This window comes from Falco cherrug, chromosome 5, assembly GCF_023634085.1.
Source record: "Falco cherrug isolate bFalChe1 chromosome 5, bFalChe1.pri, whole genome shotgun sequence".
Lineage (NCBI taxonomy): Eukaryota > Metazoa > Chordata > Aves > Falconiformes > Falconidae > Falco > Falco cherrug.
Window position 1 is genome coordinate 38,123,914 of NC_073701.1, and position 13,450 is coordinate 38,137,363.

The window sequence follows — 13,450 nt, forward strand, 5'->3', positions numbered from 1 at the left end:
CCTTAAAACTGGTATTAAATGTTTCTTTGAGTCCAAGATCACCTACGTATGCGATGTACTCTTTGCACAGTTTAATTTTAGATCCCCAAGTTTTGCCATTATCAAAACAGAATGTCTCTTTTCCACTGGCTTTGTGCTGATTCCAACATCAACAAGTATCAGCTGTGCTGTAGATTTGTGTCTGTGGGAATGACTATGAAGACCCAACTTCACAGTGTAGGGAAACCAGAACTATGTTTGCACTACCAGTCCAGCCATGGCAATGTGGAGTTCAGCACAGCTTACTCCATTCCATTTCTGGGCTGAGGTTTGTACCCTGCATTGTGCTTTATATTGCTGGAGCAAAATTGCTAGCAACACCCGATTAAAACAAGCACTGAATGTTTACTCCCCATCACCGCCACTGTTTTGACTGTAGTGTAAACGCACCACTAATGACTTGGCTGATGGGAGGGGAAAATTAGATGTCAGAGCCAAGTACAGAATCAGGAATTCGGGCTGTCAGCCAGCTTGTTAGATCACACTTGTGTGTCTTTAATGAAATGCATTGATTTGTGACTCTTACAATAACATTTTTAAGAAATCATTTCATTGGCTATTTATTTATTTGTTGGAGCAGCCTGATGAGGTTGGAAAACTAAAGCAGACACTGTGCTTACAAATCAAGACCAAAATTTTAAGAATGAGGTTAATTAACCATTGAAATAACTTTTCTAAGGATGTGATGGGTTTTCCATCATATTCTGTTGCACAGTCAATACTAGTTAGGTGTATAAAATATGTACTATCCTGCAAGAGCTCTGTGTATTGCTAGAAATGATTGTCTGAAGTTCTTTGGGTTCTGTTACACCTGAGATGAGACTACGTTGTTGTAATGGTCCCTCTTGACAATAAAAGAACCCATGTGCTTGTAACAGTCATTGAATCTGGGTGTTTGTGATTCTGTGGAGTAACAGACTGAGATCCCGTAAGTAGTAGATTTAAAACTGGCAACATTTTTTATAAAGGGAACTACCAAATTACAAAGACGTCTTCTGCAGAAGCGGATGCCCTGCCGATCCTGCAGCTGATATAATGTACCATGATGAATTAGCAAGCTCTCAAAGAATTAGCCCATCAATAAAATGACAGACTTTGCGCATTTCGAAGCATCTGGTCAGATCTCATGCAATTTCTTGGCTCCTACGTGTTCAGTCAGAGAGGAAGATATAGTGGGAAGAGTTCATGATCACCTTTTAGTATTTCACTGGAAGCCATAGAAGAGCAGATGAGGACAGTGAGCAGTGGATAAGGTAAGTGTTTAACTACTTGGACTTTTGTATGAACCCTTTCCTGGACTGGTTCCTCTTTAATATCCTTATAGATCTATATAAAAGTTGTTTTTTTCTTGTCTGCTTACAGTTTATGGCTGGCTAAATATCATAAATAACTTTTTTTTTGGGGGGGGAGCGATGTTCAGGTCAACACATCCTAGAGTTGCCAGGGTTTTAGTCTGTGAAAAGCAATCCCTTTTAAATATTCTTATGTTGCTATCTAGAAATTGAGGCATCTAGAATCTCTCTTGAGTCCTCAGAGTCTGTGTTGCTGCATTTGTTGGGTTTTTTTTCTTTTCAGGTCTACTTTCTATGTGGTTTTTGAATGGTTGATAACCGTAAAGATTAGAAAAAAATCCAGCCAAGACTTGTTCTGTGAAAAAAAAAAAAAAAAAGGAGGGAGGAAAAAAGGTAGTCAGGTCCAAACTGATGGTAAGCTTGTTTTTTCATCTTTTAGATGTATTTACTTGCTCTAATTCAATCTTTATACCTGTTCTGCCACAGGCTTGATGTCTAGCAATGTAAGCTATTCCTGTTTAAAAACAGAATTCACCTTTAAATGTGCATAGGCTAGAAAAAATATGCCTGGTGAGGTCATTCGCAGAGCAAGAGTTAATGCATCACGCAAACAGCTAAATAAAGGTTACAATCTGAGTGGAATTATTCAGAGCTCAGGGAGAAATCTGGCATTTGCAGTCTGTCAGTGGGTTTGAGAAGTCTAGCTCTTTCAGTATCTGCCACCCAGAGAAATCCTGCTTTCTGTGTGGCAGTAAGGGAGGGGACAGCAGCGCTGGATGGTCTTCCTGTAAAAACAGCAAAAACAGGAGCAGTGGGAAGTGTCATGTGTGAGGAATGTGTGGAATGAGGGGTGAGTATGAGCCCGTCTTTGTCCAGGTTTCACAAAGTGACATTATGGGTGTAAATAGCTGCTCTTCCTCCTCTCTTTCCCGCCTCAGGACAGCTGAAAAGCCCATGTCAGGACAGCATATGAACCTTAATACCCCTGGGGAGAATTGCTGCATGGAGGGCTATGAAGAGCCGTGTGCGTCTTGAGACCTGCCAGCTAAGTATTGCAATTTTTGGGCCCTATCTGGTAAGGGATCCTCGCCCTTCTTTTCCACCAACATCCTTGGGAGTTGGAGGTGTCACTTTGGGCAGGATACACCCAAAGTACGTATGTGATACAGCCAGGATAAAAATGCATCACTTATAAATGCCTGGGCTTTTTTAGGGTTGGCAATCTCCATAGAGGTATTGGGTTAAGACTGTGTTTTGCATTTCGTTTCCTTGTTTTGTTTCTGTAAGCCAAGTGCTTGGCTTATTGCATAGAAAATCAGCTGCTATGGGCATTCACTTCAATGGGCAAACTTTAAACGAGTCACCAGGGACTGGCTGCTGCTGAGTTCAAAGAGAAGGAGATATCCAAAACCTCTACCCAAGCCAAGTTATGGTGGGAAATACCAGAAACAAAGAGGAGAAAACTGGGAGGCACAGTAGGCTGAAAGACAGATACAGTTTGGGTTTCCTGTCCATAATTGGTCAGATTAAGATGAGGTTGGAATAAGGATTTTTAAAAAACCAAATAATAAAAATTTTGCTAAGGGAAATTTGCTGAACATCAGGAAACATGCTCTGGTGTTGGTGTTCTGTGAGCTGTGTGCAAGAATCTAAGGATGGAAACACATGCAAAAAGTTGATGTGGTACTTCACAAAATACTGGAAAATATATTAGAAAGAATAGTTCCATGCAGGGCAGAAGGTAGAGCAAATGCCCTGCTAAGCTCCTGCATTCATTCCTCTTTTTCCCCAATGATTTCACAAGTCTCCCCAGGCCCAAAGGGAAGGACCCACTCCCATATTACAGGCAAGGTAGAGGTTGTGTTCATAAAAATGGACAAAAGAGGAAGACAGAAGGGGAAAAAAAGAAAAGAAAAGGGAGGAATAGATGTCTAAACTGGAGTGTTGCTTCCCTCCAGCACACATGTGAGCAGCAGACTTCTGAAAAGACGACTAGAGAAAGATTGCCATCTTCTGGAAGGATAAATATCTGCCATTATTCAGAATACCAAATCTGATACATGCATATTTTTGAAACCATAGCATGTTTATGATAAATTTATTTTTCAGTCTGAACTCTTCCCATATAAATCTAATTCAGTCTCATTCCATCAATATATATGCTGTGATCCCAGCTTTAGAAACTGGATTGTAATGAGACTTTCATTAAGCTTAAAATTAGGAAAATGGTAACATTAAGGATTATCAGTAGAGAGATGGACTTTATCTATTCTGAAAAACAGGCTTTTTTTTTTTTTAACTGAGCATAGAGAAGACAAACTTAAGGTGTCCAGATGCAGAGAGACTGAACAATGAAAAAAAATTACCACTCTTCTTTTAAACAGCATCATCTGTTATTCTACCTACTTCAGTAAATTAAGTACATCTGTGTCAAACAGAACCTTTTTATTAATCAAAAAGCCTGCTGGCAGTCCATGGAGCACAGAAACATTTAGCATCACTTTCAGTTAGCCTGTCTTAGAAATGATTATCTATATTAGAGGAGTTTATGCAGTCACTAGGATTAAAATAGCTGCAGAGCTACTGACCATTCTGCTCGGGGCAGGAAGGGTCAGGAGCCTGTGATAGCACAGCCCACGTATGGGACCGTGAACTTGTCAGCTCTGTCTGCTGCCTGTGCTGTGCAGGGGCTGTCACAGGCCGTGCTGTCACCCAGAGCTGTTTGTACACCTGCCTCCCAGCCTCTGGGCTCTGGTGTTGGAAGCAGGGGATGAGAACAGATGGACCGCTGGTTTCCTCTGTCCCTGCAGAGCAGCAGGGCAGGCATGCAGGAAATCTGCCTTGCTCCCTGCCAGTGGTGGTGGGAGCCTCACCCACTTGGCATTGGGCAAAGCTTTTGTGGGGAAGACAGGGTGCATACCTTTGGGATGCTCCTCTCCCTTGCAGTTTGAGTCAGTGCAGTGCTGCTCCGTGCCCTCCAGTGAAAGTTTGTTCTCCTGAGAAGTGATGCCATTCTTTTTGCTGTTCTGATACCAAACAATGTGTATCAATACCCTCAGGTATTGTGGGAGCCTTTAAACTTTTGGGACAAGAGCTCAGAGAAGATTTTGGGTTAGTGTGAATCTTTCTGCCTCTCCTTACTAGCCTCCTAAATTCATCCGATGTGAATCTGAGCTGTGAGCTTCTTGCCTTGGTAAAAGTTGCCACTATGAGGGACACTGACGGTCTTCCCTATGCTCCCATCCTTTGGGTGTTGAACTTCTTTGATTCATCACTGTTTCACATACCTCTGTCATGGTGGTGGTGCGGTGGTGCCAGTCTGCTACTCAGCAGCACTTCTGATAAGGGGCTCCTTTGTCCTCAAAATCTCCAGTGCCCATGGGGAGAACTGGATTGGCATCTCTTCAGGGTCTGAAATCCTCAGTCCTCAGAGAAGATGCAATCACATAAACTTCCCTCTCCCCATTTTTTTCTTCTCCCCTTTCTGCAACTGGCAGAACTGGCCAGGAGGATATCCCAGGGCTGGGGGGCTTGTGGCTTTTGTCATTCTGCTGAGATGGTAGCGCACAGGGCAAGGGGTGACCTGACACCAAGGTTGCTGGTAGTATCTGAGCTAAGGTCACTCATCCCCTGAAGCATTGGCCAGAGAGCTGCCAGCTCACTCCATACAAGCTCCCAAACAGCACCGCATGGCTGGGATGGCTGGGATATTTCTGTGTTTTACAGAAACTTTCTACTCAGTCAATACAGGTCACCCTTCTGCACTTAATCCCAGCCCACAGCGCCAATCGCTTCCCGTATAATCTCCCAGAACAGCTGTGCTGTGATTGCATTGTGGATTACAAAATGACCATTTTCCACAAAACAGCTGCTGTCTGGAAGGATAGCATTTAATAATCACTGGGGAGGTGAGGGGGGAGGGGAGGAGACAAAGGAGAAAGGGGTTTTGATGCAACTGGGGTTTCTTGAAGGATCTAGAGATGAACAAAACAGAAGACAAACCGTGAGTCCCATTTCTGTATTGCTCCTCCAAATTAACAGGACTTCGAGGACTTGCTGCCAAGGTAAATTCAATTCTTTTTCCTTTTGGGACTATCTAGATACTATAGTCAGTTATTCTCAGTAAGTGCTTGGCTTTTACTTCTTGTTCCCTATGTCCCCTGCATCCTTGATCCAGTTTCTTCTGACTAATTTCTTTTTTTTTTTCTTTTTTCTTATCACTTGTTCTGAAATTATATGGCCTTTCAACTACTATCACAAATCAATTGAAGAGAATATTTTTCCTACTATTGAAGATTTAAATTAGAAAAATTATTTTTGTCAATATTATGAGTGGAAAGATTTTTTCTTTAAAATAAAAGCATGAGCAAACCGAAACCTGATGACAGAAAATCTTATAATCAAGCATTCATGAAAAACTGAAAAACTTTTTGTGCTGGTTTCTGTTTTCAGATGAAAAATCATGTTTTTGAGGAGAGCAGTTTTATCTATAATTTCCTTTTCAGTCATAAGCCAAATTTTCCACTGAAAAAAATTCAGTGAGGAATTTGCCACCAACCTTAGCCAGAAACCCTCACATAATTAACTGTTCCTAGTAGGGATCTGCTCTGTGAAAATGCTGATATCCAACATGCCTTCAGATCATGGAAGTCACTAGTTATGGTACCACTAAGATGTTACTGTCTCCAGGGTCCAGCATCTCCATTGCTGAAAGAAAGAAATGCTCTGGTGAAGAGAGACAAAAAAAGTCTGTGCATAAACCAGTATGGGAATGTTTCAGGAGCTGGGTGTTTTCTTGCCTTTGATGAGGGTGTTCTGGATCAGACACTGTTTTCTCAGTGTGATGAGATGCTAATGAAGTCTTGCTTCCCAAGAGGAGCTTCAGCATCATCTTTACTGACCGTATTTCCGAGCTTGCTGGTTAGCAGAACAAATGCTTCTAACTGCACTACTTTTAGCTGTGGTGCAATCACAAACAATGCAAAGCACAATCTCATATGGTTTATTTATAGCAGTGTCCACAGTGTGCTGGGCCCTTCTCACACATCCAGCTCTGAGTGAGTCAACTGAAGTTATGTGAAGAGGACCAGCAGCAGGCAATGTCTGTGCAAACTGCATCTATTCATGGGCGAATAGATTTTGAGAGTCATAAATAGGAAAGGGTGGGAGTATCTGGATGAAGTTATGCCAAACATAGGGAGTGCCATGTGGGAAGAGACATGCCTTGATTACATGAAAGTTGATGTGTGGGTGGATGACATCTAATCAATCCATGGAGTGATATGCTGGGGTTCTCAGAAGTCAGTGCAGGGTTTTGCAGGAACCATAAAATCTTAAGCTTCCCTCTGAGTGAGAAAGGCCACAGGACCCTGGGACACAAACCACTTTCTGAATTACTTTTTCTGATGAGATGAAACCAGGAAGACTGTTTGTGGCAATGTTTGCTCTTAAAAAAAGCACCCCTTTGGCACTTTGTGTGAGAGCAGAAACATTGTCATCCCACCACTCTACCAAATTTGTGATGTGCAGAATAGTGTTTGCTCAGGTGGGAAGTGCTGCTCTGGAGCTTGAACTCAAGCTGCCAGGCCTGGATAGCTAGGTTTCCCTCCTGAGCAGATCGCTACTTTGATGTGTGACTTTCAGTGATCCAGGAGCATTTTCCTGCCTTTCCCCACTGTGAAATCAATACACTCCCTACCTCCTTAGGTGCAGCAATGAAGTGCTTGGCAAAGTGTTTTGGACACTTGGCAGCAAGAATTTTCATTTAGTTGGACAGAGCATTCATCATGCCCCATCTGAAGGTAACACAGGGTATTTGGGGAAGTTGGTGAACAGCTTTTCCCTACTATTTCTGGGAGTGAATGTGATATCCCTTTTGTTTTGCTCATGTGCTTACACATCCTGATGCATTCAGCCCTGCTATGGATTCTGAGTCACCCTCTCTTCCCCAGTACAGATGTTCAGCATATTTGAAATGGTTGAAGCTGACCTACTGCTTCACTGCCCTGGCTTTCAGGAAACGGTTCTCCCACACTGGGTGAGCTGTTGGGATGTTGTGAGGAGGGCAGAGTGCTCATAACCCCTCTCCACAGGCATGCACTGGGAAGAGCTGGGATTTATAAGGCTAGGTGGGACAAGTGGCTGGTGTGATGGTCCCTCCTGTCTGTGTGTTGTAGATGGAGCTGCTGAAGGGATTGCCATGGCGCCGTGCTTTCCTTGCTGTCATCCTGAACCTGCTGGCTCTCAGCCTCTCCACCACTGCCTTGCTCGGCAGCTACTGGTGCACTGGGACCCAGAAAGTGCCCAAGCCTCTGTGTGGGAAGAGCAAAGCCACCAAGTGCATTGGTGTCCCCGTGCCGCATGATGCAGGTGCTAGCAATGTTTCGTCCCAGGATGTGGTGCACTACAGCTGGGAGACCGGGGACGACCGCTTTGCCTTCAGATACTTCCACACAGGGATGTGGCTTTCCTGTGAAGAGAGCATGGAAGGGCCAGGTAGCGTCTTGCCCAGGCAGCCACAAGTTCTTCCCTTGTATTCACTCCACAGGAGTTTGGAAATGAAAGGCAGGAGGCTGACAACTCTTGGGAGAAAAGCCTTCTTCATTTTCCTAGATGGCATCAGAACTGTGCATTGCTGTGGTCATATTTCTGTCCTTCATTGGGATGTTTACAGAGGGGAACAAGGGAGAATGATTGCCTCTGGTGTGTCCTTCAGCCTGGAATAGGGGCTGTGAAGTGCAATTGGTGGTGGTGGTGGCAGTGATTGTGATGGCACCATCCATCCAGATGTGAACTGCAGTGAGCCTCCCTTCCCTTTCCCTGTATCTCCATTCCTACATGCAGCTTACTTCCTGCTTTCCAGGCCACATTTGTGCATGTCCCCTCAGAAATCTAAGTGGGGTGATTTTATGCAGTGTTGTCAATTCATAGTTAGCACTGTGAGGACTGCAATAGTTGGTGTTCTCCTTAAAACACCAAATGGAGAGATTTTGTGAATTGAACTGGGACTGGGCTTTTTTTCATTTTTTTTTTTTTTTTAAAAAAAGGAAGTACTGCCTTATAGATACAGAGAAAACCTGGAGGATCGGAACCTAGAGGAACTAAAGCTAGGAGTCAAATTGACCTAAGGATTGGAGCTGCAGTACTGTAATTTTTTTATTTGTTTTTGTGATATTGTGACAGGTTTCATTTGTGATTTTTGACCATGTGGGACTGGCACCGTAAACTCTGGAGTACCAGGGGCTGATCATGCAAACTGTACCAAACCCCTTTGGTGCTTCTCTTCACCCTTGACTTGCTCCTGTCCAGCCCTGCCGAAGTCCTTCTGCTGAAACCTGTGCCATGCTAGCATGTACTGCCATGCAGTACAGTGCACAGATGCTCTTTATGGCCTGGCACACACATCAAGGATCAGAACTGACTTGAAAGGTGGCCAACAGGGAGATTTGTATCTAAAGATACAGTGATGAAAGTTACTTTCATCAGGCCCATTCCCCTGATCCCACTGCCCTCCCTTCAGCTGTCCCCAGACACAAACATCTCACCTTTAACTAAGCCATCATTCTAGTATAGTGTTTCTCATTTTCTTATCTGTTGCTGTCACAGTTTGAAAATAAAGGACTGGTGCATAAAAGCAGACAGAAGTGGGGGTGGGAGCAGGAGAGAATGTGCTTCAAACTCTCATGTCCTAACGAGATGTCTGCTTCATTATGAGCATTTCCAGACATGCTGTGGAAGATGTGTTTATTTGGGACTGGTTTGGGTTGGGGTGTGTTTCCATGGTGCTTATGGGAATGGGATTACATCCCTTGACAGCTTTCTCTGAAAGACTTCTCTGGCCACCAGACAGTTCTGGAATAACCCCAATGCCTGAAGGAACACAGAGAACACATTACATCTGGATTGCAGCAGAGCACAGGGTAGAGCACACAGTCTCAGTCCCCTGCTTCCTGTAAATTGAGTACAGCCCACCCACTACTGTGGGTCTTTGAAGCAAGTGCATAAACCAAAAAAAAAAAAAAAAAAAAAAAAAGGGCTACTATGAGGAAAAGAAGTTTGAGTTGAGCTGGAAAAAGGATTTCATTATTCAGGCTAATCTCAGGATCAGTTCAGATGAGCTATTACTGAATAACTTCATTGAAGTTCTAGGTGAAGTAGCAAATTGCAAGTTAATGAGGATTGCAGATGGCACTAAACTGGGTAGTGTCCTGAGAGCTGTGGATGACAGAAGCAATACAGGAGATTGGGAGAGATTAGAACTGGGGATAGAAATTAAGAAAATGAGATTCTTACATGAAAAGCAGCAGGCTGATACTTCTGGGAGAAAATACTGTGCCAAGCAGAGAAGAGCCTCAAATCCAGTAATGAAGTATGCAGTAAGAGAGACTTACAGATAATAACGATGCACCTTCAGCTGAGACAGTTTGCATCTGGGCAACATAAAAAGCCAAAGCAAAATATGAACAATCTTTGTCCAAATAGCATGCCTAAAATGTGTAGGCAGAAGAACCATATTTCTGCATGATTTTCTGCCACAGAAGAGAGACTCATATCTCTGTCATTCAGCATTTCACTTGGGGAGATATTTTTTTACTTTCTTCTATGGGAAGCAGTTCTAGAACTGCTTTGCCGAGACTGGGGTGAGTTGGAATTCATATGAAATTCACATCCTTAGCAGACATGGTGGGTCTGCAGTTTGTTATAAGCCACACCCGTAATAGGCTTGACCAAAAGTAATGCTGTGAATGAGTAGCAACAGATTTTTATATTCACCAGAGGCTTGTAAGATTCACAAATTGCTATTTTTTTTTTCTGGAAAGGCCACTTCTAGTTTTCCAGGCAGATGTTGCTTTCCCCTACCTTGCCCCAGTGGAGGTCTGGAAAGTTAGTCAGAAAGAGAGCAGAGGTGAGAAGATCTGACGGGTAGACTGAGCTATGTGAGAGGAAGAGATTTTCTTTTCCCTTACATACCCTGCATTGTTTTGCAAACTAATACCTTTGTTTTTGTGTTTCAGAAGAGAAATGCCGTAGCTTTATAGAGCTTTCACCACCAGCGGAGAGAGGTAAGAGCGAATCCCCATACCTCACTGTAGCTGCCCAGTGCTCCTCCTTGGGATGGGGAACCTGCAACATTTCACCTTTGGGTGCCCAAAGAGCCAGGCATGAAATCCTGGCCTCATGGTTGCTAAAGGAGCAAAGATTTCCTTCCAGATGTTTGCCTAAAGCACTGCCATCTGTGAAGTTAGTGCTGGAAACTTCAGACCCTCTCCCATATGAAGTGGGATTTGTCTCACCTAGTAAGTTGCCCAGTCTAAACTTGTCATCTTGCTGTAGTCAGCGGGGGTTGGGGGGTGGGGGTGGGGGCTGTGTATGGACGCCACCTGAGGGCAGTCCCTCCCACATATGCCACATTGCCACATGTTGACACAGTGCTTCCTTTTTGGGGTCTAACGTGATGACTCTGGAAGCTGAATCACCTCTTACTTTGTGGTCAGTGATCAGGACATCTGAAAGTAACACTTTCAGGGTAAAATCCTTGTCTCATCAAATACAAAACTTCATTTAGGTTGGAGAGCTCACCTCTCCTGTCATTGTCATGTGTCAGATTATCCTGGAGGCAACTTCAGTACGCCTGGATGTATGTGTACATATGCAATGGAGATTTTACTTACTGAAAGCTTTTCAGTTGGTGTGGGCTTGCTAACTGTTCCCTGAGATGGAGGCTGGAGGCAAGTAATTTCAGAGGATGTTCATATGTTGAAGGAAAGGCCCTGGGGTGCAGAGCCTGCGTCTGTGTTCAAGCCATGAGAGCAAGGGCTGTACCAAACTCTGGGGAATTGCAACAGCCAGCAGGCAGCAGGGAGATCAATACTTTCAGGGAGCTCATCTTCTTTTTCTGCCTTTTTTCCCTTATTTTAAAAACACTGGCAAATACTGCTGACCTGCTTTTATAAAGCAGTGTGCATTCCCAGGTGAGTGGCCCCGTGCAAGTGGCATGCAGTGGCATTGCTGGGCAGATTAACCTGGGTCACTCTTGGCACAACAGCAGGGTAGAAAAACCTCCCGTTTATTCTTTTGGGAAACAGTATTCACACAATTCAAATACTGCTGGTGGTACAAGATTATTTTGAAGTCATGCAGATCTCCACTTTGTCATAAAATGAATGACTTAACTGCATTTACTGAATGACTCTTGCATTTACCGCAAAATACTCACTTCAAAGGGAGTAGCAACACATTTTTCTTCTTTCTCACCTTCTTGTGCTTCATTCCCAGCCCAGGCCTCTTTCAGCAATCCGAATTCTAAATGGTCTCCCTGATGGTGCTGCAGCAAGCAAGTCAGCTCCTTTAAGCAGGGAATGCAGCTCATCAATTCTTGCTGAAAAGCTGGGTGATTCTATGGAACTAATGGTGTTGAGGAGTCAAGTCAGTGCCACATTAATGAAGGCTTTCTTCACACTCCTTTTCCCCAGTTGAATGTCTCCTCTACAGCCATTAATAGTTGCTAACAGTAGTGTTCACAGTGCTGCTTCATTTGTCAGATTAATATTTCTTCCTCAGTGCATCCTGTGCTTTTCCACAGCCCAATGTTACAGAGCACCTTTTCTCGTTCTCCTCCAAGCCCTACTGCACAGTGAGCTGTGGACTGTGGTATCACTTAAGTCCCACTCATAATCCCAGCATGAAAGTACCTGCACTCTGTTCAAGCAGCTGAATGAGTGGTGAATATTATTGCCCTCGCTGGACATCCACACCTAGGAATGTAGTTTCATTTTAATTGGAGTTTCAGTGAGAAATACAGGCTTGTAAGGGCCTTCCTGAATTCCAGGGCCCAGATCCCAGCTGCAGTTGTGGATGCACCATCCAGTTCTTTACTTAACCAGTTGAGTCCCAGGTTAAGAGTTTTTTGCCTCCATTGTTGTGATTAGGAACCTACTCTGAAGGTCACTACACTAATGGATAAGAACCTTCTACCTTTCAGCTCAGACGTGTTTGTGGCCAACCTATGACCACTAGGTCATGTGCTAATAATACTCAGTTGCTTTCCCTGCCATCTTTTTCCCCTTGGTGTCCTCCTTGCTGTTTATGAATAATGCTGGCTTGTTTATAGACAGCATTTTAGATCCTCTCAGCTTTTGCCATGCCATACTAGCCAAGCCATATTCTGTGACAGACTCTTTGTCCCCTTCAGCATCCTTTGAGGCCTTGCTCACAGGCCAGGGGGATTGCTTTTGGATGTTTGTTGTTTTCCTCCTTTCCCTTCTTTCCAAAGGACATCCTTTCAGGACTGGGTTGGGAAGGGCGAGTACTCTCTCTTGAACAAGTCATCCTATATTGATGTGAGAAGTCTCTGGTTCCTGGCAGGAATCCTGTGGCTGTCGCTGGGATCAGAGATGCTGTACATCAGCTTGCTGCTCATCAGCTTCATCCTCCTGATGGTGGAAATGCTGCATACTGGCAATCCTGTCTGTGGGTTGAAGCTCAACGCCTTTGCTGCTGTCTCCTCAGTGCTGTCGGGTAAGTGTGTTACTGCAGGCTTGTAATCACAGCAGCAGGAGAGCCTCCTCTCCCACACAAGGCTGAAGTATGCTGCTCTGGCTCCTGCTATAACTTCCTTGCTTTCTTGTCTTTTGGGTCCAGGTCTCCTTGGGATGGTGGCACACATGATGTACACTCAAGTCTTCCAGGCAACAGTTAGTCTTGGACCAGAGGACTGGAGACCACACTCATGGGACTACGGCTGGGCATTCTAGTAGGTGAACTCTGAAGCCATCTTCACCTCCCCATCCTTTTGGGCTTCATCCATGCTACACCGTGCCAAAACCCACCTCCTCCTTCTTGACTTTCTGTGTTTGCAAAGACAGGCATACCATGGTTTTCCTACTGCTCATCTCCTGTCTTTGCCTCGTCCCCTGCTTTAACAAATAGTTGCCGAGTTACTTAAATGAGTAGCTACTGGCTAAAATGAGACTGGCAAAACAATGGGATCACACCCAAACAAGTGCCTGCAACCCTGTTGACTAATCAGGTTTGCCCCTATGTTGGTTTGCCCTGTTTGGTCTCAGCTCTTCCCTGTGTGAAGAGGCCAGTGTCACACTTGCCATGATGCTCTCAAATAT

General features: G+C 44.2%; 1 protein-coding gene across 10 annotated transcripts in view; it reads left to right on the forward strand.

Moving 5' to 3' along the window:
- GSG1 (germ cell associated 1) overlaps positions 1–13,450 on the forward strand; it is a 15,364-nt gene continuing 1,914 nt past the window's right edge. The window contains exons 1-9 of one of the 10 annotated variants that reach the window (XM_055711258.1): positions 1–1,292; positions 1,615–1,745; positions 2,270–2,483; positions 7,038–7,132; positions 7,283–7,368; positions 7,508–7,826; positions 10,346–10,393; positions 12,696–12,848; positions 12,972–13,083. In XM_055711258.1, the coding sequence (XP_055567233.1) occupies positions 2,344–2,483; positions 7,038–7,132; positions 7,283–7,368; positions 7,508–7,826; positions 10,346–10,393; positions 12,696–12,848; positions 12,972–13,083 (953 nt within the window). In that variant the 5' untranslated portion in view covers positions 1–1,292; positions 1,615–1,745; positions 2,270–2,343. Of the gene's footprint in view, positions 1,293–1,614; positions 1,746–1,849; positions 2,182–2,269; positions 2,484–5,264; positions 7,369–7,507; positions 7,827–10,345; positions 10,394–12,695; positions 12,849–12,971; positions 13,084–13,450 lie in introns of those variants that run through there. The other 9 variants (XM_055711257.1, XM_055711256.1, XM_005441294.3 and 6 more) reach the window with 9 other exon arrangements.